General features: G+C 43.0%; 1 protein-coding gene across 1 annotated transcript; it reads right to left on the bottom strand.

Moving 5' to 3' along the window:
- Positions 1-2736: 2736 nt before the first annotated feature.
- Gtf3c3 (general transcription factor IIIC subunit 3) lies at positions 2737-22222 on the bottom strand. Its single transcript, XM_036181866.1, is given in 10 exon segments — positions 2737-3104; positions 3107-3205; positions 3208-3300; positions 3303-3433; positions 3435-3579; positions 3582-3626; positions 3629-3657; positions 3659-3807; positions 21170-21269; positions 22041-22222. Coding segments are annotated over 10 exon segments (1341 nt in total).
- Between the last annotated feature and the right edge of the window lie 2816 nt (positions 22223-25038).

Here is a 25038-nt window from a genome sequence, read left to right as displayed (position 1 = left end):
GGTATTGTGTTCCCTGAAATATTGTGCATGATAATAAACTTATCTGGAGTCAGAGAACAGAACAGCCACAATATTAAACATAGAGGTTAGGCAGTGGTAGCACATGCCTTTAATCCTAGCATTCCAGAGGCAGAGATCTACCTGGATCTCTGTGTGTTCAAGGATAACAGCCAAGCATGCTGACTCACGCCTTTAATCCCAGAAAGTGAGCCTTTAATTCCAGGGAGTGATGGCAGAAAGCGAAAAGGTATATAAGGTGTGAAGACCAGAAACTAGAAGCTTCTGGGTGGGTAAGCTTCAGGCTTTTGAGTAGCAGTTCAGCAGAGATTCATTTGGATGAGGAGTCAGAGGCTTCCAGTCTGAGGAAATAGGATCAGCTGAGGAACTGGCGAGGTGAGGTGGCTGTGGCTTGTTCTGCTTCTCTGATCTTCCAGCATTCACCTCGATACCCGGCTCAGGTTTGATTTTATTAATAGGACTCTTTAAGATTCATGCTACACTCATACACACACACACACACACACACACACACACACACACACACACACCAGGAGGGGAAATATGATCAAAATCTTTTGTACAAAAACTTAAAAAAATAAACAAATTTATGAAAGTGATTTAAATATACATATTAAATGTTAAATAATTGATAGTGGGTAGATCTCTAATGCCCCCCAACTTAGGTATAATAATTTTAAAATTCTTTCTTGTGGTTAAACTCAGTTTCCCCAGTCTCTTTCCTGCCAGCTGGTGCAGGCTAGTTGGGACTGACAGGGACAGGCGCTGTTCGGTCACCTCGGTGTTCTCTTCTTGTTCTCTCTGCAAGGGAAGGACTGTTTCCATGAAGGCTACAGAGCTGCCGAGAAAGGTGACTCACCACCCAAGCACTCATTCACTTACTCACAGTCAGCAGACTCTGCATTTGCTGTATGGCGGAGTCCAGCTCCAGCTCTGACTTGTAGGGCTTGAGCAGTGAAGGAGCCACTAGAACCACAAAGGCAGAAAGAAGCAAAGCTCGACTCTGTGAATGCAGTCAGTTCTAAATAACAGTATTGGGTAAATGTTTGGAAATGAGAGGAGGGGACAGGACGGGGAGGGCGAGGAAAGCCTGGGATGTTCATCAAAGATGGTAAGGAAGACTGACTCTGATGAGCTGATGTTGGAGCGGAGACCTGAAGGGGAGAGAGAGAGAGAGAGAGAGAGAGAGAGAGAGAGAGAGAGAGAGAGAGAGAGAGAGAGAGAGAACTGCAGACGGGTGGGAGAAGGGGGTCCAGTGAGCGGGGTGAGTGAAAGTGTGCTGAGGTAGCGGCTTATGCGAAAGGTGAATGGCAGCTAAGACCAGCTTGGTGGTAGGAAAATAGAGTGGGGATAGAATGCATACATATGTGTGTAATGTCTGAGTTTGTGTGAGTATGTGGGCGTGTGTAAAAATGTGTATGGGTGAAGATGCAAGTATGTCTTATGTAAATGTGTGTGCAAGTGTTTTATGAGTTCTCTGAGTGCATATGTGTCTAAGTGTGTATGAGAGGTTGTAAGTGAGAATTGTGAGTGTGTTTGTTGAAAGTGAGTATGTGTAGTGTAGAGTGTGTATGAGTGTGTGCCTGTAGTATGTATGAATGTGAGACTGAATGTGAGTATGGGTGCTTGTGATTGTGTTTGAGTGCAAGTGTGTGCCAGCATGTGAGTGACAGTGAGTGTGAGAGTATTTGAGTGTGAACATATGCTACTGTGTGTGTGAATGTGTGAGAGTATATTTGTGAGAGCATATTGATAGGTGTTAGTGTGTTTAAGTGTGTGTATGCATGTGATAGTGTATGTGTGTGTGATGTGAGTGTTTATGTGTATGCATGTGATAATGTGTGTGTATGAGTGAGCATGTTTGTGTGTCTGTGTAAGATTGGCCTCTGCTGTCCTGTGTCTTTCATGTAGCTCAGTGTAGGACAGCTAAGGGTCCTGCTGTCAGAGGATTGGTTACCAGCTTAGTAATTCCTGCTTCCTGCTTTTGATCTGCTTTCCCATGTTCACAGAACTTTCCAGACACCTCCAGTAGGAAACAGGCTCTTTCACCATTTGTCACCCATCCCATGAAGCCACCAACTTGTCGAGGTTCTGATCCTCTGTCCTATATCTGATCTTACCCAGTCTCCTACAGTAAAAATTCATGCTCTCCCACTAACGTGCTGGGGTTCTGAAAACCTCAACTCTGAGGTTTCCTCCCAAAGATTTATCTCCTCTTAGATTCCAAATGCCTTTTGAATTTCCAAACTGAAGAATGGGCTTGCTTCCTTGCAGTGGGAAAATTTTCTCTTGATGCTTTCTCTGACAACATGCACATGTCTCTTGATGAACTAAATGGGAAGAGAGAAGACATGGTGTCAGAGTCTCTGGGGACTGAAACCATATTGGTTCATGGTTTTGCCTTACCTTTCTAACAAAAGCATGAGAAGACTACCTGCTAACTGTAGCTGTCTCTTGTGTTTGGTGTTGTCAGCTTTCCCATAGCTACCCTAATCTGTAGACCCTTTCAACAGATGCCGTGTAACCACACAAAGCATAAAAAGAAGCAATAAAATTAACCATAAAATAAGCAATAAAATTATATAGAAATAGGATGTCGCTAGTTGGTCCAGTTTCTTTTTCTGTTTCTCTTTCTCCTCTGCACCTGTGTAGCTGAAGAGAAGAAAGCTTGCAGTTTCTCTCCCTGATTTCTTTTCTTTTTCTTTTTCTTTGTTTAAGTTAACTACCTTTATTCACTTCTGAGGGGCCTTCTTCAAAAGTTTCTCTTTCTAGGATAATTCCAGAAAGATCTGTTATTACCTCCAAAGCTTTGTCATACTGCTTGTTGGAGATATATAATTCAGCTGCTGTGCTAACATCTTCCTTGGAGACTATGCCCTTGTGTCTTGAGAAAGCTTCTTCAATTATGTTTATAGATGAAGTTCTACTGTTGGCTTTATAGTAACACTTTGCCATATCTCTAGCCAACTGCATAAAACGTTCTCCATCAGATGGAGACAAAAGATTTAAAATACGCCTATAACCATCCATGGCCATTTTATGATCACCCATCTGTTCATAAAGGCTTGATCTCTCCCACAGGTGTCAGTAGGTTCATATTCAAGAGCTTTTGTATAGCAAAAAATATCCAGTGTAGTATTAGCTTGTTCCAGAGACATTTCTGCCAGCCTGACCCATTCTTCTGTGAATATGCAGCATTCACCTCGAACTGCAATGATTTTTCCATGTCACCTTCATTCTTGTATACCACGGCAAGTGTAGAAAATGGTTCGAAAGTCAATGAGCTTGTCTTATCATTTCCATGTACATCAATATTGCCTCCTTGTGTTCTCCCCAAGCAAAGCACCTAATGGCTACACCCATGAGACATCTCAGGACTTTGGGAAGTTTACTCTGTCATCTTTTGTTTTTTGATTTTTGTTTTCAGGTTGAGAACCATCTCCAACACAAATACATCGCCTGCAGTGGGTTGCTCAGATGTTTCCTCCTCTTCCTCCTCTTCTTCATCATCTTCAGTCTCTCCGAGCATGGATGCAAAGACTTTGTGCACTGACTTACTCAATCTGATGTTTCTCCTTCATTGGCATCTTTGTCCTGGGATTTGCTGGGTCACTTCCTGTTGATGATGGAACTTCGGATATCTGCGTTTTCTTCGGGTGATGATTTTCCTTTTTCCTGAAGACTTTCCTTCTTCTGGACTTTTCTCTCTTCTCTTCATCTTTTGAACTCTCCAAAGGTTATTTTCCCTTTCATGTAGTCCAGTAAGTTCCAGAATGAACCCCGACATGTCTGCGGGTCCAAAGCTTGGCTGTATGGTATGCTTTGATCTAGCAATGGGGAGGTCTTTTGCTCCTCCCCTTGGCATATTATAAAAAGCCCTTTTGAATAAATCTCTGAGTGGCTGGGTATTGATCCAGAGCCTTCATGAAGCTATCCTATGTCTATGTCTTTCTTGTCATCTCTTTCTATCTTTCTACCTAATGTTCTCTCATTCCTCTCTCCTCAACCCAAGAACCCTTCAAAAGGTGGGGAGCAGGTCGGAGCTGGACTCCCACAAAGAGATTCCATACCATGGTAACTTATATAAAGGAAACATTTAATTGAGGTGGCTTGATTACAGTTTCAGCAGTTCAGTCCATTATCATCCTGATGAGAAGCATGGCTACGTGCAGGCAGATGTGGTGCTGGAGCTGAGAGTCCTACATCTTGGCTTGCAGGCAACAAGAAATGGACTGACTGCCACACTGAATGAAGCTTGAGTAAAGAGACCTCAAAGCCCACCCCCACAGTGACACACTTCCTCTAACAAGACCACACCTACACCAACAGGCCACACCTCCTAATAGTGCCAGTCCCTTTGGGGGCCATTTTCTTTCAAACCACTGTTGCTATTATAATTTTGCAATTTCATAGGTACAGCTTCCCTGTCATATATAGAAGACACTGTCTCATAACAGATGTCTCAGCTCTCTAGCTCTTAAAATCCTCCTGCCTCCTGGTCAGTGATGTTCTCTGAGCCTTAGGTGATAAGATTATGTTGTAGATGTATCAGTGTGGGTTGGACATCCACTGTTGGTTGTCTTCATCATTTTGACCAGTTGTGGATCTCTGTAGTAATCTCCATATGTTGAAAAAGATTGGCTTCTTTGGTGAGGGGTGGGAGCTATAATTATCTGCAGATGTAAGGATGAGAATTTAGAATGCAGCTAGAAATTATATTAGCTTAAGGAAGTGGGAGTAGGTTCTACTTTAGAGTCCATGACCTCACTGGCCACAATGAGAGTTGGCTGGTGTATTAATTTATTTTTATTGATGTAATAAGCAACATGACCAAAAGCAACTTGAGGATAAAAGGGTTTATTTGGCTTTTATATCTCATTCACAATCAGTCCATTATGAAGAGAAGTCAGGGCAGGAATTTGAAGCAGGAACACAGAGACTGTGGAAGAATTCTGCTTAATGGCTTGCTCTCCCTGGTTTCTCAGCCTGCTTTCTTATGCTGCCCAGGACTACTTGCCCAGGAGTGGCATTGCCCTTGTGTCTAGGTCTTCCCACATCAATCATTAACCAAGAAAATGCCCCACAGGAATGCCACCAGGTCAATCTTATGAGGGTATTTTCTTAATTAAAGTTGTTTCTTTACTGATGACCCAGTTTGTGTCAAGTGGACAACAAATTAACCAGCACAACTGGTTTATAGTACCAGGCACAAATTCCCTCCCATTAAGTGTGCCTGAAATCTAATTAGGCAGCTGTTGGTTTACTCCAAGATTTAAGGGCCACTGTTGCACTCATGGGAATATCTTGAAGGGAACATACACTTTGGACACAGGACATGGAAGAAGCAAGCTGATATTTAAAGCAAGTCTTTAAATCACACCTATCTGGCTCTCCAAAAATATAGAATAGGTTGTTGTGAGCCTTTGCAGTAGAGTTGTTGTTGTTTTTCTTCAGCTCCTTCCTTCCATCCAACTGTTTGGTGTGCTGTATCTACCTCCCTCTAGATCTCCCCTCTTTTCCCTTCCTAGCCTAGTTTCTTCTACTTTGAGATCTTTTCTTCTTCTTCTACCTATTGGAGGGTGCCTGTGGTATTTGTCTCTCTCTGTCTGTTTTATTTCATTTTAAGCAATGTCCCAAGTGCCCTCTATTCTGTTGTAGATGCTATATCAGTTCTTTTTGCGGATGAATAATATTCAACTATGTATATAGACCATGTTTTCCTTGTTCATTTAAATATTGATGGATACCCAGGTGACTCTGTATCTCAGCTCTTGTGATTAGGAAAATTAGCAAATAATTCCTAATGACCAGTACAACCTAGTAATTGAATATGCTCCCTATCATAATATGGTTTCTGTAAAATTTAACTAGTGGCAGCTCTTTACAGTAAATAAAAGCTCTATCTACTGACACCGTGTCTTAAGAAGCTGAGTAGGGTGGCACATACCTTTAATCTCACCACTCCAGAGGCGGAGGCAGGTGGATCTCTGAGCGTTCAAGGCCAGCCTGGTCTACGCTGAAAGTCCCTCTTTCATAAAAAATAAACAAACAAAAAACAAAAAGGAGGCAATGTGATAGAAAGAAAAGTGTTACACTATATATAACAAATAAATCTGTCTTCTAAATCAAATGTGCATTATTTCAAAAACTACAAAGATGAAAAACAGGTAAAAGTTAAAGATTAAATTACTCAAGTGTTAAAAGGTTAGATGTTATCATAGTAAAAACGTTGCAAATGATCAAACACTATTTTTTTTCCTAACATTTTATGTATTGTATTTTGAAGGTTTTGTAAGGTTTTATCTGTCCGTCTACTAACTAGGTTGAATTTGAATTAACTGAGTGGACAAGTAGGTGAAGAACTGGGAGGAGTCTGCCAGTTTGCAGTGATACTTTCTGTGTAGACAATGGTGAAAATCTAAGTCCCAGTGCAGTTCCTAACACAAGGGGGGGAAGAAGAGTATAGAGCGAAATGAGGCAAGATGATGAGAATATTGGACAGATAATGCTGAAGACTGGACCTTTTCCTGGGGGTAATCAGGGATGGGTAGGGAACTCTCCATAAAGATTGATAGGGAAGGCAGCTGCATCAGAATGAGGCTGGAGATGGGATGCAGCTAAGTGCTGCAGAGTGGTCCAGTGCGACAGGGAGCTGGGACATAGTTTAGGAAGTGCTGCTGGAGAAAACACATACAAGTGTCACTGCTTGTCAGCATCAGTTTAGCTTGTGACATATTCACATTAGTAGTACCAAAGCCACGGATAGCCTCTTCCTTGTTGAAACTAGTTCATCTTCTATTTTCACCAGCATGGTGGTGGGGCTGGGGAAGAGGCTGTTGGTCCACAGCTGGGCGTGGCTTGTGGTCACTAACAATTATGGCTTTTTCTGCTTGTCATGGCAGTTAGCTGGCTCTCACCCTGGCTGTAGGCATCTGATAATGCAAGGATTTGGACCCAAATTGTAGATAACTCATATCTTACAGCTCCTGCCAAGACCCTCAGGATTGTCTGGAAACGGTGAACCCTGTTGTTATAAGGAACCAGTTCTGCTCTAAATGGCCAGGAGGAAGAGACTCAGGCCCAGTGGAGAAAAGAACCTTACAGTCTTAGGGGCGACTAAGGGGCTCCTCAAAGTCTCATTTGGAAATTATCTTTACCTTTCCACAAGCATAATACATCAGGTTGTTGATCTAAAGTATATAGTGTGAATATATGATAAATAGTGTGTATATTGCCTATATATGTGCATATACATAAACACACACATATAAACACACACATATATAAAACCAGGAAATCGCTCTGCAGAGAATGAGGATAAAAATGTGGCTTATAGTTAATACTTTTTGTCATCCCTTGTCCTTGCTTTCTAGGAAAACAAAACCATTCTAGATTATTATTATTATTATTATTATTATTATTATTATTATTATTTTATTTCTATTGCAACAGGGTCTTTCCATGTAGTTCTTGCTTGCTCTGGAATTCTGACTGGCCTCAAACTCACAGAGATCCTCCTGCCTCTGCCCTCCTGAGTGCTCAGATTAAACTCACATGTTGCCATGTCTGGCCCCACTAGATAATTTTATAAGGTATCTGAAAACTATACAATTTAACTTTTATGTCATATGTTATATTTGTATGACTTAGGGGAAATTTACATAAATAATGTTTTAAGTACATAGAAAGAAGTTCTAATTACAGTTAGGTTACTCTATCTACATTCAGAGATGAAAGAAATCTTTTCTCTGTATTTAAGCTGAGTTATATGGAGTTGATAAGAAAGGGTTTAAGTAGTCATTTGGCAAAAACTAAGAAATGTTGAAACAAAGTGAAAGCTGTTCTCCCCTAGGTGAGCAGGAATGTCCGGGAAGCCATAGAAATGAGGATGGACATTACTGAAGTGGAGGTGTTAAGTTCATAAAGTGATGGAAAGCTTGCGTTTTCTAAATGTTCCCCAGAGGACTCTGAAGTTTAGAACAGTTAAATGACTTATCAAGATTACACAGCCAGTTAATTGCAAATACTGGATGGAAACTACTTCACTTGTCTCAAAGTGCATTGCTTTCATAGAGTACTACACTGTTGTGGAATAGTTCTCTTGTACACTGTAAAGATTTGTCACTCAGATTGGTTTAATAAAACACTGATTGGTTGGTAGCCAGGCAGGAAGTGTAGGTGGGGCGACCAAACTAAGGATGATGGGAAGGAGAAGGGCGGAGTCAGGAGTTGCCAGCAGATGCAGAGGGAGCAGGTGGTGAATGTGTCATGCTAATAAAGGTATCACTGCATGGCAGAGCATACATAAGGAACATGTAGACGAATTTCTAAATAGTCTTATTAAATAAGAAACACAGAGCCAAATCCAGGGGTGAAAGCCGCAGAGATCAGAGAAATAGAGAGAGCCACCAACTAACCTTAGCTCACCATGCCACCGTAGCTTCCCAAGAGAACCAGCTTCTTCCTGTCTAACCTACGTCTTTATTGCCTTGCAGTTCTGCCTTCTCATTGGCTCTTAGCCCAGCCACCTCACTTCCTCATCACTGCCTGTCTGTACAGACCTCAGGGTCTCTATGGTTGATACTGGGATTAAAGGCATATGTCACCATGCTTGGCTGTGTCCTTGACCACAGAGATTCTGCCTGCCATGTGATCAGAATAAGGGTGTGTGCTACCACTACCTGACTTCTGTTTATGGATGGCTATCTATGTCCTCTGATCTCCAGGCAAACTTTATTTATTAACATACAAATAAAATATCACCACATTTCAGCACAAATAAAATATCACCACAGGAACATGGGTAAACTTAAAATGTAGGAGCCAGTTAGTAATAAACCTGAACTGTTGGCAGAGCATTTACAATTAATATAAGCCTCAGAGTGGTCATTTGGGAACAGGTGGTCAGGACATGAAATGTCCATTTACATATGTCATTCTAACATGCGACCAAAATTTCCACACAGAACCTGATGAAGCTTAAAAGAGGATTCTAACACACACGAACAAAGTCAAGCACAGATTCTTGGTAGGCTCTGTTAGCTGGCGGTGAGCAGAGGCATGGCTCCTTTAAGAGATGGCTTTCTGGCTTGGTGCTAGTGGCAAAAATTGGGTGGCTCTTTTCAGAGGCCCTGAGGTCAAACATGTATATGGAGTTTATGAACAGCAGTGGCAGGCTACTTGGTGGCAACGTGGACCTAGAAACTGCCCAGACTTGGGGCAGTAAACATGGCTTTCAAAGCTGGCCATAAAGGTGTTTTCACCATGAGACTAGACTTTAGGGAACCAAGTGGGAGGAGCCAGCACCAGCACACCATGACCTAGGTTATCCAGTAGTTTTTTGTTCATGTAGACAGAAAAGGTTACAGGTGTGCAGTAAGGACAGATCCAGACAGAAAACAAAAACAGAAACATAAAACCTCTAAACAGATTACAGTGTATTTAAAAATATGTGCAGGCTTGGAAGAAAAAAGAAAAAGGGTAGAGGAAGTCTTTCAAAAAGGAATAGAGTAATAAAAAATATAATAGCCACATAAAGATGGAAAATACACAGAAAGCTTGGATTATGTATATTATTATGTTGTCTTTAAATTTTTTGGCTGCTAAGAGACCTTGTATTATGAAAACTGCTATATTAAACCAACCTATATATTTTAAAATTATCTTGACCTCAAAATATAAGTCAAAATACATATTACTTTGGGGGAGAGGTTATGCTCTTGTTTTCACAGAAAATCAGAGGCTCTTAACTCATTCTGGGTTAAGAAAAATCATGTTTGATCAAGGAAGATCCCCTGAGAAATCTGGCTAAACATAAACAAACCTAAAAGAACTCTATGACACAATATGCATATTTTATCTGCTCAAACATAAAACAAAAAGTTATCTTTGGCTGACTTGTGTACAATGCACAATCTATACTTGTACTAATACAAATATGTATATTACCTTTAAAAGTTTATATATTTTTAGAACAAGGAGGGCAGACACCAATGAAAATGATGGCCCACATGATCCAACATCCAGAACAACTTCCAGGCCACTGACTGAGATGATCCAGCCTCACAGAATACTACACCCAAGTCTTAACAATTATCTTAAATTTTCTCAGGGTCTAAAAATTACAAGCACACCATTCAACAGAAAGTAGTCTAGAGAATTACACCCACATTCCAAAAAGATGAGTGTTTGACCAGCATGCATGGGCCCAGTGTTCAATTTCCAGTATTGAAAAAAAAAAATGTAGCTTTAAGAAAAAGCTTTAGGGGCTGGTCTGATGGCTTAGGGGGCTGAGGAGCTTGTTTACAACCCTGGCAACATGACCCATGCAAAGAAAGAAGAAAAACCAGCTCCTGTAAGTTGTACTCTGACCTACACACACACAAATCACAATCACATTCATACACACATACACACTCACACAATACAACACTCACACACTCATACACACACTCATATGCACAATTACACTCACATACACACACTCACACACACTTGCACACATAATCACATTCACACACATACACACTCACACACATACACTCACACACACATTCATACATAGTCATACACTAACACACTCACATGCACAATTGCATTCACATACACAGTCACACACATATACAATCACACCCACCACCACCACCACCGCCGCCGCCGCCACCACCAAGTGTGAAAAGGTCCAATTAAGAAGCTTCTCAGGCAGGAGAATCTAGGCCATTGTTGAATAATTATATTGCCCTTCTAATCACCAGGGAAGAAGATGGAAATTGTTCTGCCTGTACAATATACAAGGACTAGAAGGAACCCAGATAGCAGCCAGAACTGGCTATAAAAAGATTAGAAGAGCTTGAAGCTCACCAAACAGCAAGAGCAGATAACACACATCTGCAGGTTCCAAAGGTGTGAGCTGGGGACTGTTGGACCTTGCAGCCTGCAGTGTGAAGGCGGAGGAAGGACTGAGTCACAGGTGTCAACGGTCTAAAGGACTTTGGTGAAACCAAACAAAACCAAAACATTTTCTAAACATCGTTGTTCTGAACAACTGACTACTGACTCACAACTTCTCTGATAGGCATGAGAGCAAGCATGCCAAGGACCAGTGAGTCATAGAACTTCAGGGAAGTTCTCTAAAGAAGAAAAAACATAGATAAGGAGTAGTTCCTCCACGCAGGCATCATGGTGGACATGCTCGTTTCTAGGTGACTGCTTGCCATCATGTCTATTGTCTAGGTTCTTTTGGAGAAGGGTTTGTGCTTGAGCTAGGATTTTGATTTGGTACTTCCAGGATTTGTCCATTTCTCACACTCCACAAATCTAGGGCAAGGGCTTCCCTGCTCATTGTCCACTTCATCAAGGTTGATCTGAAGAAGAAGAAGAAGTATATAGAAAGGAGTAATTTGACCTGCAGTGGTGAGTGCATGCTTGACCTTAGAGGAAACAACATGCTATACAGTTTCTCAGAAAGTTATTGAGGACACAGGAGAAGGTTGCCTGACTTGGCCTTAAACATTGTGTAGATAGCACAATAGTCTCCTCATTTTGGCATTTAAGACCCTCATCAGTCTCCCCTTGCTCACACGTTTAAGCAATCTGTATTTGGAATTATAGCAAATGTGGAAAACCATTTAAAATCTGTAAAATGCTCACTACATTCTAGGAAGTGATCAGGGTTTTCTTCCTTATTGCATTTGATATTCACAAAACTTAACATACCTTATTTTATGGAGATAACATAAGAACCTGAAGGAAGGTATTTAGACAATGTGCTTCAAGTGACAGGCTGGTAGGATAAGGATACTGATTTCTGGCCCTCTAACATGGGACTGTGTACTTCTTTTCTGGAAAGTGTGTTTTTCTACAAGTCTTTAGAATGTGATCAAATTCCTCCTGATCATCACCAGGCTTATTGACACCATGTTGACGGAAGCCATTAATCACAGTTCCTTTGATCCCAGGTGAGGAACAATGGTGTCAGTAGACAAATGGCCAACAAGTTAATGTTGAATTATGGAAGAGGTGATCATTTTGTTCATTGATTACTTGCAGGGGGTTGACTGTCTAGGTGAGAAGTATTTGGTATCTAATAGGGTTCACAGATAATTTGCTATTATAAGTATGTTCCAAAATCATGTACTATTGATCTAAAATTAAAATGTAATCACCTAATAAGGTTCCACAGACGTCCAAACACTACAGGCTATTGCCATTGCTCTTGATTACTCTCTAGAACTTTATGGTAAGACCCTATTGCTGAAGACATCACACTTGAATCATAAGACACAGAGAAATCAAGCTGGAAGCTTCATTCTGGCTAGATTTCATAGTGCTAAAAGGAGCTATGCATGCTACCAGAGGCTAAAAGGAATCACTAGTCTTACTCAGCTGTGACCCCTGCAAGCTACATTGCTGGCAAGACATGCCCACTGGTGTAGTAGTGTCATGAATACCATAGGAGTAACAGATCATTTTCTGATTGATTGAATTTAGGCCCATTCTAAAAGTTAAAACTCGTATCTGGTACCATTTTGAAGGACCAAGAACTTGTGGCTAAACAGATTATGGGCCCTAGAGGAGAACCTATTACTATTACTTAGCTAAATGGACATCTATTAAACATTCTTTTTTATATATATAACATAATTATTTATTGATTCTTTGGGAATTTCACATCATGCACCTGAATCCCACTCACCTCCTAGTCCCTCTGTATCCACCCCTCACCCCTGTAGCATCCCCCAAAACAAAATTGATGTAAAACAAAACAAAAAACCCACCTCACTCCTCTGTCTTTCTAACACTTCTTCATTTGTCCTAGTGGCATTGAGAGCTGTGATGTGTCACGCAGTATACCCTTTTGTCCAATCAGCTCCACCCATAAAATGTTCATTGCAGTGAGCCATTGGTCTGGTTCAAGGCCTCTGGCATACTATCATCACTGGACACCTACCTGACCTCTCCTTGGATATCCTGCTGTTGCCCTGAGTCATGGAGATCCTGGGGCTTTTGTTCTAGTCCCTACATGCAGTTCAGGAGGTCATAGTTGTGGTAGATGTTAGGGTGGGCCAACTCAAGACTCTGGATGTGGGTCTGGGTGGTAACTGAGCTGGTTGGTCCGGGCCACTGGGACTGCCCCTCTCAGGCAAGGGGCAGAGCCAGCTCTTCTAGGCCCACTGTGAGGGTTGGGGTCATTTCTCCCAAGTGCCAGGCCAGCTCTCCCATGGTAGGGTGGAGTGGGGACCAGCTCTTCTGCTGTAGTATTCAGCAAGGGACAGGGTCAGCCATCCTAGGGCCAGTGACAGGCAGGGCTTGCACAGTATGGCCCTCAGATTTCAACATGCATACTTCCTATGATCCCCTGTGGTAACATAGGCCATAAATATCATTATAGACCCTAGCTGCAGCAGGAACACGGACCCAGATGTGGCTGTCAGCAGCAGCTAGGGCCTAGATGTCACCATGGCCCTGGTGGCAGTACAAGACACCCAGATCAGTATGCCACAGTGACAGCAAGGTCCTTGGACACCAACATGGTGTTAGGTGGCTATCCAGACCCTGGGCATCCTCACAGCTTCCAGTGGTAATAAGAGTCATGAATATCAACTCAGACCTTGGCTGCTACTGTACCATGGATCCAGACATGGCCTTAGGCAGCAGCCCTGGTCTGGATAATACCATGGCCCCAGGTGACAGCATAGACCACTCAGATTGGTGTGGTCTCAGTGGTGGCATGGCCCTTGGGTGCCAACATGGCTACAAGTTGTGGCCTAGACCCTGGACATCCATGTGGTTTGTGTTGGAACCATGGCCATGGACAGTAACACAGATCCAAGCTGTGGTAAGACTATAAACCCAGACATGGTCCTCATCAGTGACCTGGACTGGGATGTCATGATGGCCTCAGGTGGCAGTGAAGGCCACTCAGATCTCCAGGTGCTGGGTATTTGCACAGTCTTTGGTAGTATCAAGAGCCACTGATATTAACCCAGATCCTGGCTGTGGGAGGGCCAACGACCCACACATGGCCCTAGACCACAGTCCAGACTCTGATGTCACCATGGCTCCTGATAGCAGTACATGCCATCTAGATTAGCATGGCCTGAGCAGCAGCATGGCCCTTGGAAATCAACAAGAACTCAGTCATCTCCATAGCCTTTAGTGGTTAGTAAAGCCATGGTCATCAACACCAACCCTAGATGCTGCAGAGCCACAGACCCAGACATAGCCCCTGGCAGCAGCTTGGGCCTGGATTTCATCATGTCCCTAGGCCACTAAGATCAACATGGCCCCTGTGGCAGCACTGCCTTCAGAATTCAAAATTGCCACAGGTGGTGGCCCAGACCCCATGCATCCCTGCGGTCTTGGTGGCAGCATCATAGGCCATGGACATTAGCACAGACTCTAAGTGGTAGGACCTTGGACCCTGACATGGTCCTAGGCAACATCCCAGGCCTGGATGCCACCATGGTCCCAGGTGGCAAGCAGGCTGCCAGCATTAACCCATTCCTTACCACCCTTGCTTCTTCAGTTCCACCTTCTCCCACAGCAAATGAACTGCTCGGCCTCTCCCTCTCTCCCATTTCTCCACCATATACTTGCTCATCATAATGGTACCCACACATCTGGTCAGGCAAGGTGCCAGATGATCCTGTGGATGCATTCAGCTAGCCCCGTGGGTATTTTTGTCAGCCTGAACCCCATGGCATCAGGCAGACTTGTGATTTCCTTCCTATTATACTAATGCTTAATGACTTAGACTTACACTCAACAATTACTACATCTGGAAACCCTTATACAGCATGACAATTGAAACAAGAAATCACAGCAGTTGTGACAAAAGGCATAAGACTTGAGAAGTTTCAAGCCAAACCAAACTCCAGCATGGAGAGTGGAGGTGGGCACAGAGTCCCATCTCTAAGTCCTTAGAGCTACTGTCAATTGATAGCTTGAAAGGTGCTAAAATAGTCACGGGGCCAGAAGCAAGAGTCTATGATACCTAAGTTCACCCTTGTGCTCAGTTGCTGGAGATATCTCCTTTGGAAGCAGGTGCTCTAGGAAAAATATTTGTGTAGACTATAAGTTAGATGTCTGATACAGTGAGCATTGGACCCCACTTCTTCTATCGAACCCAGGTTTCTCATTTACAAAGTTAAAATATTGGAATATATAGATTGAAGTCTTTCTGCTTCTACAAGTAACTCTTTGTACAAAGAGAGAGACTTTTCCAATTAGGATTTGGTGAGCATACATTGTGTACTCAGATTAGTTCTTTTTGCATATGGAATCCCATTTTCCATGTGCCACTGAATTTATTTAACTGAGGGTGGTGATGATAATGATGATGATGATGTACACATGCACCACAGTATGCATGCAGAGGTCAGAGGATAATTTTTGAGTTTTCTCTTTCCCCTGTTGGTGCAGTGCTCTGGGATGGTCTTTCTGTACACTGTGAATATGTGTTGCTCTCATTGGTTGATAAATAAAGCTGTTTGGCCAATGGCAAGGCAGAATAAGGTTAGGTGGTACATTCAAACTGAAGACAGAGATGAAGAAGGGTGGAGTCAGAGTAGAAGCCAGCCTGCCACCCAAGGCAACATGCCAGCAGACTGGGAACATCATGGCCACATGTCAATACATAGATTAATAGAAATGGGTTAATTTAAGATGAAAGAGCTAGTTAGTGAGAACATGAGCCATAGACCACACAGTTTGTAATTAATAGTAAACCTCTGACTAGTTATTCAGGTACATGCTAGTGGAAAAGATTTATCCAGCTACAATTCAGGGAGTTGAACTTGATGTTGTCATGCTTGCATGGCGGTTTTTTTTTCCACCAATATCCATCTCTTTAACTCACTAGCACCATATATAATGACAATGTTCTCCACTGATTGGATATCTACTTCTCAGTCTTCTGTGTTTGTGTTTATGTGAATTCCACATTGAGTTAATTACTGTAACTTTATAGTAAAGCCGGAAGTGAGACAATGGGAGACACCATCTTCCACTTCACTGTTGATAGAGCATTTCATTGGAAATTTTGGAAAGGGTTTGTGTTTTTCACCCATAGCTACTTTGAACATGTGTACATATTCTCAAAACCTCCCTTTGCTTCCTACAGTGACTTACAAGAGTTGCTATCTAGTCTGAAGGAGTCTAAGAGTCTCATTATTGTAGCCAGAAGATTTCAGATTGTAATGGATAATTAAAAAATACAGATGAATAATTGTCTTCTATGATAGTCAAATTTATAGTCATGTTAAGTTTTCTAGGATACATGGATATAATCCAATTAGGTAGGTAATCTTCAAACACTTCAAAGATCTACAGAATATGGCATTTAAAATGTTTAAAAAATTTAGACTTTCTGGACAGTGAAACATATCTGCTCCTGGCAGCACTGATTTACTTCAGAGAGGAGGATGGGCATCAAAGACACTCCATATGGAGTTTACCTTCTTCTTGGCAAAAATAGCCAGTTGAGCAAGAAACTGTTCTTGCCTGGATTGCTTGATTGACTGGACATGCAGGACCCATAGGAAGGTGACTACTGAACTTTGTTTGGCAAAATGGTCCTTCAGGTTCCTGCTTTGCAAAGGAAACTGACAGATATTCTACAGGACACAGAGAGAAGTGAGTGAGAGACTCTAGGCCTGTGGGCTAAAGACAGATGCCACAACTTTACAGAGGACTTTTGAATGACTGTCCAGGCTGTCAGCTGTCTCTGTCTACTCTCACAAGACTCTTGAAAGTTGCTTGTGTCCTTCTCCCATTTATCAGGTAATATTATATCCTTCTAGTGTCTTTGATGTAGTTGAAGACTAGATAGTTATAATTTCCTTAGTTATGATAAAAGATAAGTTAGATATAAAACCTTAGACTCACAAGAATAGGATAGATAGGATATATTTTTTAATTTTGCCAAATACAAATAGACTAGATATTATAAATAAACTAGATATTGTAACTATAATTATTGCTTGATAATTGTTTTGATTTATGTAATTTTACTATGTTAAAGTTAAATCCTTCCTTTTTGAAAAAAAGAAAAGAGGAAGTGCTGGGTGTGTCTTTCTGTATGCTGTGAATGTGTTGCTCTGATTGATTGATAAATAAAATGCTGATTTGCCAGTAGCCAGGCAGGAAGTATAGTATAGGTGGGATAAGCAGAGAGGAGAATGCTGGGAACAAGAAGGCTGAGTCAGGAGATGCTGCTAGCCCCTGCCACCATGAGAAGCAATATGTAAAGATACCAGTAAGCCATGACCTATGTGGCAAGGTATAGATTTATAGAAATGGGTTAATTTAAGGTGTAAGATCTAGCTAGCAAGAAGCCTGAGCCATTAGACCACACAGTTTAATTAATATAAGCCTCTGTGTGTTTACTTGTGTCCAAGCAGCTGCAGGACTGGTGGGTGAGAGAGATTTGTCCTGACCACGGGCCAGGTAGGACACAAGAAATCTTCTAGCTACACATTAAAAATTCTTCCTTTCAATATTGTCTTGGAAATGAACCCATGAAATGTATTATTTCACGTCTATGATGTATGCAATCTCTCTGAGCGATCATTATCCAGAGTCTCCAGCACCATGGAGGTGGGCCGGTGGAATTACAGGACTGCTCTACTTTGAGACTGTCACCATAGGGATTGTTTTTTAGAACAAAACCTACTTTATTTGCTGGGGTACTTTTACATCAGTTTAAATATGTATTATATTACACTTTATTCTACTATTACTATCTAATGTATAACTTTCTTTTTGTGTGTGAATGTGTGGCATATGCATGCCTGTGTGCTAGTTTCCACACCTGTGTGTATGTATCTAGAGGTCAGAGGTGGATGATGGGGGTCTTCCTCTGTCAGTCTCCACAAGGACTCTTATTGAACCAGGAGCTCACCATTCTGATTGGACTTTCTGGCCTGTAAGACCCTGGAATCCACTTGTTTCTGCTCCTTAGCAGTTTACAGACATGTGCCATTGTGACAGACATGTGTCATTGTGAGTGGCTCTTATTGAGGTGATGGGGATCTGAACTCAGTCCCCATACCTGTGCAACAAACGCTCTCACCCACTGAGCCATCTCTCCAGCTCTTATTTATAGTTGAGAAAATGCCTTACAGCTGGATAAGGAGGAGTTTAGTGGTAAGTAATGTGTGTCTTTTCATAATAGCTCATTGTTACCAGTATTATTGAAAGAAGGTCACAAAATGTCAACTTCAAAAGTAAACTTTTTTCACCACTGAATTTTACACTTCCTTGTCTTCATAACAGAATATGTGGGACATAATCCAGTCTCATCTTGTGACTCAGGGACTGTAGTGCTGTTTGTGCCTATGCTAAAATGTCTAGAGTGCTCAGTGTTTTATGTTCAACACCTCCCTTGCTTTTGGAATGCCTTTTGTTTCTCAGTGAGATAAAAAGATTATTGAAGAGTTGTTTTAGAAATGAGATCAACCCCCCAATCCCTGAGTCACCAGTGCTTTGGCACTGTACATGATATAATAAAAGCATGGCGGCATGCAGGCAGACATGGTGTTGGAGAAGGAACTGGGAGTTCTACATCTTGATCCACAGGCAGAGAACTGACTTGCGCTTCTGAGACCTTCTGAGGCCCCACCGTGACACACTTTCTTCAACAAGCCACACCTCCTATTAGTGCCACTCCCTATGGGCCAAGCATTCAGACGTAAGAGTCTATAGGGCCATTCCTATTCAAACCAGCACAGAGAGCAGCAATGGACTTCCAAGAGTCATGCCTCTAAACGTTGTCCTTTGCTGTCACAGCTCAACTAGCTTGGTTCCTGTCTTTACTGTGTGGCCTCACAGTTTCAATGATGAATCTGTCCAAAGGGCCTTTCTTCCCATATTTCTGAATTCCCCAATGCCAGGATTATCTGCCTGTTTCTTGGTTTGGGTCTGGTGGACAGGCTGGTCAACATTGAGACTCCCATGTACCTCTAAATCTACAATGCCTCTTTCTCAGTTCTGGAGATCTGAAGCCATGGCTTATCCAGCTATGAATTCTAACTACATTATGTGTGTCCTCTACATACATATCTATGATAAAGTTTCATTTACAAATTAGGCACTAGAGACTAGCCACGACAACTAATAATAAACTAAACAAATGTAGCAGTCTGTTATCATAAAACATTTAAAATTAATGAATTACTTGTTTCTGGAATTTTCCATTTAATATTTTCTGACCACGGATGGCTGTGGGTAGTGAAGAGCACAGGAAACAAAGATGTGGATAAGGGGTGAATACTTTATATGGCCAAGTCCTACTTCCTGCACTGTAGGCTGTGTGACTGCTTTCTGCTCGGTGAGGCATGCTCAGGGCTGACATGTCCTGCTCTAATCAGTAAACTGGAGAAAATGTCTTGGAAGTTCTGAACATGCTTTGCAGCCAGTGTCTGCCTTTTCTGTACTCTCTAATTACATCGATGACCTGAGTAAGAGTATTGTCAGCAGTGTGGTTTTTTTTGTTTTTTGTTTTTTGTTTTTTTAAGAAGTGCAATATTACATCATTAAGGCTGGGAAATATCCACAAACACTGAGTGGTTTCCTTCCTATTCTAGTTTCTATGAAAACAAGATGTCAGTGACCCAAGAAGGGTGCAGTTAGTAATTTGTTAAAACTATTCTAAGAAGAATGTGCTTTTTCCATTTGCATTCATTCTGTCTTAGAGTTTCTATTGCTTCATCAAAACACCATGACCACAGAGCAAGTTGGGGAGAAAAGGGTTTATTTGGCTTACACTTCAGCATTGCTGTTCATCACTGAAGGAAGTCAGGACAGGAACTCAAACAGAGCAGGATCCTGGAGGCAGGAGCTGATGGACAGGCCATGGAGGAGAGCTGATTACTGGCTTGTTTCCCATAGCTTGCTCAGCCTGCTTTCTTATAGAACCCAGGACCATCAGCCCAGGAATGGCACCACCCACCGTGGGCTGGACTCTCCCCCATTGATCACTAATTGAGAAAATGCCTTACAGCTGGATCTCATAAAGGCATTTCCTCAACTGAGGCTCCTTCTTCTGATGACTCTAGCTTGTGTCATATTGACACAAAAACCACCCTGTACAGACTTATTTATGTTTTTCTGGAGCTCCAGCAGGGTGGTGCATGCCTATAATCCTAGCATTCAGGAGGCTGAGGCTGGAGGATCTTGAGTTGGAGATCAACTTGGGCTATGTAGCAAAACTATCTCAAAACATTTACAACGGCCTTGGTGGGCCTACATGTAACACCCACAGCCCTTTTCTAGGACAAATGAGAACCAAGTCTCTCTGTCTTCTCCGTCTGTGGTTCTGCTCACAGAGTCCTCGAGTAGCACTCTGTAGCTTTTCCCAAGCTTGAGGCACACTGCACAAATGAAGGCTGACTTCAGGGCAACATGCCAGGGTACAAAGTGAATAGGATAGTGGCCTCCAGGAATGTGGAGGTTTCCTGAAATGATCTGCCTCCTCCAAGAATCCCAACTGCTCACAGAGCCTGGGTTTCATGGAATGCCTCTTTGGAATGGCTTTCCCCCTGAGTAGCTGCAAGATAGAAAAGCCACTGAAATCCGCTGTTCTTCTCCTCACCAAGTTTGGGTCAGTTTTCACCCAAGTCATGGTGACAGCTCTGGTTCAAATACTGTTTCATGCCTGATAAAGTTTCACTACACTAGGTATTTTATTTTTAATCTCTTTTATTGACTTACCATGCAGATGGAGAGACATGTTTAGAAAGGGGGAAAAACTTTCAGCGGGGATTTAGTGAAGTCATGTTTCAGTAAGGAAGGAAATGCCACTGACTTTATTATAGCTACCTAATGTTTTCCACAAACTAGAAATAATGTCTTGTGTCTCGGTGACCTACAATAGCAGCTGACTGCTCACACATGATGGAAATGCAATTTGGGTTTGCTGAAGATTAACTATTTAATGTCTTGGTGTCTGTGTCGTACTGGATTTTGTGTCTGATTTAAGTCTACCCACTCTTTTCAAGTCAACCACAGTCATTTCCACCGGCATAAGTGTCCAGAAGCTTCCTAAGAAGGGCTAGGAGGGATGACGGCCCCGTGGTCTGTGCCCCCTGCGCATAAGTGGTCCAAATGCTGTGGGGAGATTGCTCCAGCTTCCTCCATGTGCTCCCTTTACCTGTTCCCACAGCAGCTGAACCCAGAGGACCTCTTCCTCTGCCCCGACTCTGCCTGTCCCCTCCCTCCGCCCGCCTGCCCTCATCTGGCCTGTTGGAGTTCTGATAAAGCAAAAAGGAAGCTTTTGATTGCATGAACACACCCTTTGGAGCGGGTCCAGATAAAGAGTCCGTTAAGGAAAGTGGGAGCACGGTAGGGAGGCCTGCCTGGGTGTGAGGGAAATGCAGCTAAGAGGGGGAAATACCGACTCAGTAGAAGGCAGAAGTGGCTGCGAAGGTCTGCAGGGTGGAGAAAGTTCAGAATGGAGCTTGCCTAATGAGCCCTCTCTGAAGATTTACTGCGGCGGTGACTTTGCTGAGAAGAGGATCCAGAGGAAAGAGATGTTCTGCTCTGCCTAGCTTCAGAGGAAGTCCGCCGGCTGGGATTCGCTGGCGGGCAGAGAGTGTGCTCAGCCTGCAGCCCTGGGACTTTCAGTTTGGTTTTAGAGAGACCCCTTTCCAAGCAGTCTTGTGATGCATAGATTACTGAAGGCAGAGAAACTACTCAGGAGGCAGGATGTTCCCAGTCTGTGCAGACCAGTCCGTCCCCAGGGGTACTTGTCCCTCCCCTGACCTCACCTCCCAGTGAAGCTCAGGGACCATCCTGAGGCCACCAAACTCTTGTCTGAGAGGACCCCCAGCTGCGAGGAGATGCAATGCTGTCTGTCTGTCCTCTATCTAGTAGGTTGGGGCCTAGTCTCTTGCCTGAGACCCAGAGCCTTTCTTTATTGCAGAAACTGCAATCCAAGCTCTCTTTGCGGTGGGCTGCCTGTCGGGCAGGGGAGATGTTCCCTTCTTACCGCAGGAGTCAGCTAGGAAGTGAGAAAACATCACCTTAAGAACTTCGCTTTCTCCTGTGTGAAGCAGATTCGATCACTGCCGTTTCGCTTATGGGAAAGTAAGGGCTGAGTGAACAGAAGGGATTTGCATAAGGGCACAGCCGTGTGTGGCCTCAGACCGCCGGTGGACACATGTGTTCCTCTCATGGATGGACTGATGTCATCTTGAGAACTCATTCTGGGTCATAAATCAGACTCCGTCTAGGGGAAGAAAGGCAAATGGGGTTCTGGGCGTTTTTCATACAAAGGACAGGAAAACAGCCCATCTGGTCTGAGCTGTAAATCACAGTAAGTGAGGCAGAAACGCAGAGGGCCGGATTCCCGCCCCAGCCACACGCTGAGGCTGACCCGAACTCATACAGTGAACTCAGCTCTGGGGGAACCTAGCAGGGGCTGACCGGCGTCGCCATGGCAGGGGAGGAGACACTAAGGAACTCTTCAAGAACCAAGAGAAGCCAAGTAGAGGGAAAGGGGGTGCCCCGCCCTTCCCTCAGCATTGCAGAGGCAGCTGGAGTGTCCGAGGAACTCTAAGCAGGGGATAACTGAACCGCCACACGCTTTCAGAAGAAGACCAAGGAAACGTCCGGTTGCTGACCAAATATGTTTGATTTCTTCCTTCATAGTCAAAGGCAGACTTTTTCTTCCTTCCTTCCTTCCTTCCTTCCTCCCTTCCTCCCTTCCTTCCTTCCTTCCTTCCTTCCTTCCTTCCTTCCTTCCTTCCTTCCTTCCTTCTTCCCTCCCTCCCTCCCTCCCTCCCTCCTTCCTTCCCTCTTTCCTTCCTTTCCTTTCCTTTTCTCCTCCTCCTCCTCCTCCTCCTCCTCCTCCTCCTCCTCCTCCTCCTCCTCCTCCTCCTCCTCCTGGATAGAACAGGGAAAGATAAACTGGTTATATAAAATTTTTATGTCTGATTTTTCCCTTACTGCTGAGTTCTTGCTAATAGGATGGAAAATAAAATTATGGCAGAGCATTTAGGCAAGTTCTTAAAGGACAAGCAGATGGCAGCTGTCCATCACAAGCTATAAAGCAAGGTACCAGGGACAGCAGTGTAGACAGACACCAGAAGCCTATGTCTCTAATGGCATCTTGTTGGCAAAGTCTCGAGGGCCTTTTCCCAGTTGGTTTTTCCCCAAGAAAGAATAATCCCTAACTTGGTTAAGCCACTGTGGCAATGTCTGTTATCAGCAGGTGAAGCCCGTCCCTGACGGATAGAGAAACTATTATATAGGTAGTACACAAACATGAATCCCTGGAGTACAGAACAAGCCAATAAATACCAGGGTTTGGTGGGAACTGTCAGTCTGCAGTAGCCACATCCACCTTTCACGAGAGGATGTCTTTGAGCTTTGAGATTCATCCCCCATCAAACCCAAGGCTTTGCACATGGTGAGTAAGTTCTTTAGCATTGAGCTACATCCTTAACCTGAGACCATAGCAATTTTCATAGCACAGACATGTCTTTTGGGGAAGGACCATCTCTTTAGGGAGCTAAACCTGCGCATCCACATTTGGTGGCTTCACCCAGTCTCAGTGAAGTTGAGTTGCACTGGGTTATAGTTAACCTAAAAGACAGAAAAGAAGGGATTATCACTAGCTGGGCTAGTAGTAGTCTTTACCTTTAGGATCTTTTTCCCAGGGGACTCACTGACTTCTAGAAGATGCCAACTCCTTTGGATTTGGCATTGGTGTGACTATAGGAGACATCAGAGGTCCACCATCTGGTAGGATCCAAAATCGTCAAGGTCAGGACAGGCCTTCACAAGAGCTTCAGATGGTTAGTATAACCCAACCTTAGAAAAGCAAGACTTAAAAATGAGTTGTTAGTTTGCAGACTTGAGCAGAAGCATTGGGAAGTGCTTTGTTATCAAATGTCTAATGTTTTCAGGCAACCTGTTTATTCCTGGTTTTGAGGTTTCGTGGAGTCTCAAGAGTTTACCGGACTTGGTACATTTGCATGGCAGTGTGATAAAAGAGTCTGAATAAATGACCGTTCAACATGTATTCTATTGGACTGCTGCTGTCGCAGTGTTTGGGTACTGCAGTCTACGCTATTAGGAGCCAATTGAGTCCGAAGAGGCTTTCAGGAAAATAGGTTGGGGAACATGGTGTCCATCAAGTGAACTTACCTAAATAGTTTTTTGTGCATTGTGTGTGTGTGTGGGAAAGGACATACGATATTTTGGAAGCAGTTTTGCTTTAATTTCCCAACAAAGTAATCCTTCCCTCTAAGATTGCGATTGGATGGTACCACACAACAGGCTTAACCAGGTTGCAAATATGTGTAAATCCTACCATGGTAACCTCCCCTAGAGGAAATGTGTAACTGGCTTCTTTAGATCTTTATCATACATGATTTCCTCTTAAATTATTTGCCTACTTTACCCTCCTTTTCAGAAAGCAAAATAAGAGACCAAAACTCCACAAGCAAAACCAGAAATAACCCTAGTTATTAATTTCAATCTTCTAGATTACTGTGAGGAACAAAATACATACTGTTCACCAAGCATTTCCTTCTATTTTTATAGGAAACTACAATATTCCTGGTCAATCCTCAAGTTTCATTATGCACAATAACCACTGTGAAGTGTGTTTAGATGCAGGCACACAGGCCAGCCCTTCCAGGATATCATTCTGGGTACTCATGCCCTAGCCAGTAGTTAGAAATAAAGTCTCTTTCTGATGAATGAATGAGATTATCTGCTTCCTTTATTTAATCATTTCAACTTAAAGACAGCGCAAACATTTTAAAACAATCCCAAACTGAAATAGTGGGAACAACATCATATAAACACAACTAGGAAGGTGTAGCTGGTTCTCACAGCCACTGTGCTTGCCTGTTTCGGAGGGTTTTAATGGCATGCAGGCATTCTGATGGTCCCCACCATGTCTGTGGTGGCTGACTATGTCACCTAAGCATGGGGCATGCTCTTCAGTGCTGGGATGACTCACTTATGACTGAACTGATGACAGTGTTGGGGGAAGGAACCCTTGTGGCT

This window comes from Onychomys torridus, chromosome 3 (genome assembly GCF_903995425.1).
Source record: "Onychomys torridus chromosome 3, mOncTor1.1, whole genome shotgun sequence".
NCBI lineage: Eukaryota > Metazoa > Chordata > Mammalia > Rodentia > Cricetidae > Onychomys > Onychomys torridus.
The sequence above is the reverse complement of the archived record's forward strand: the minus strand, read 5'-3'. Positions and strand labels throughout refer to the sequence as shown.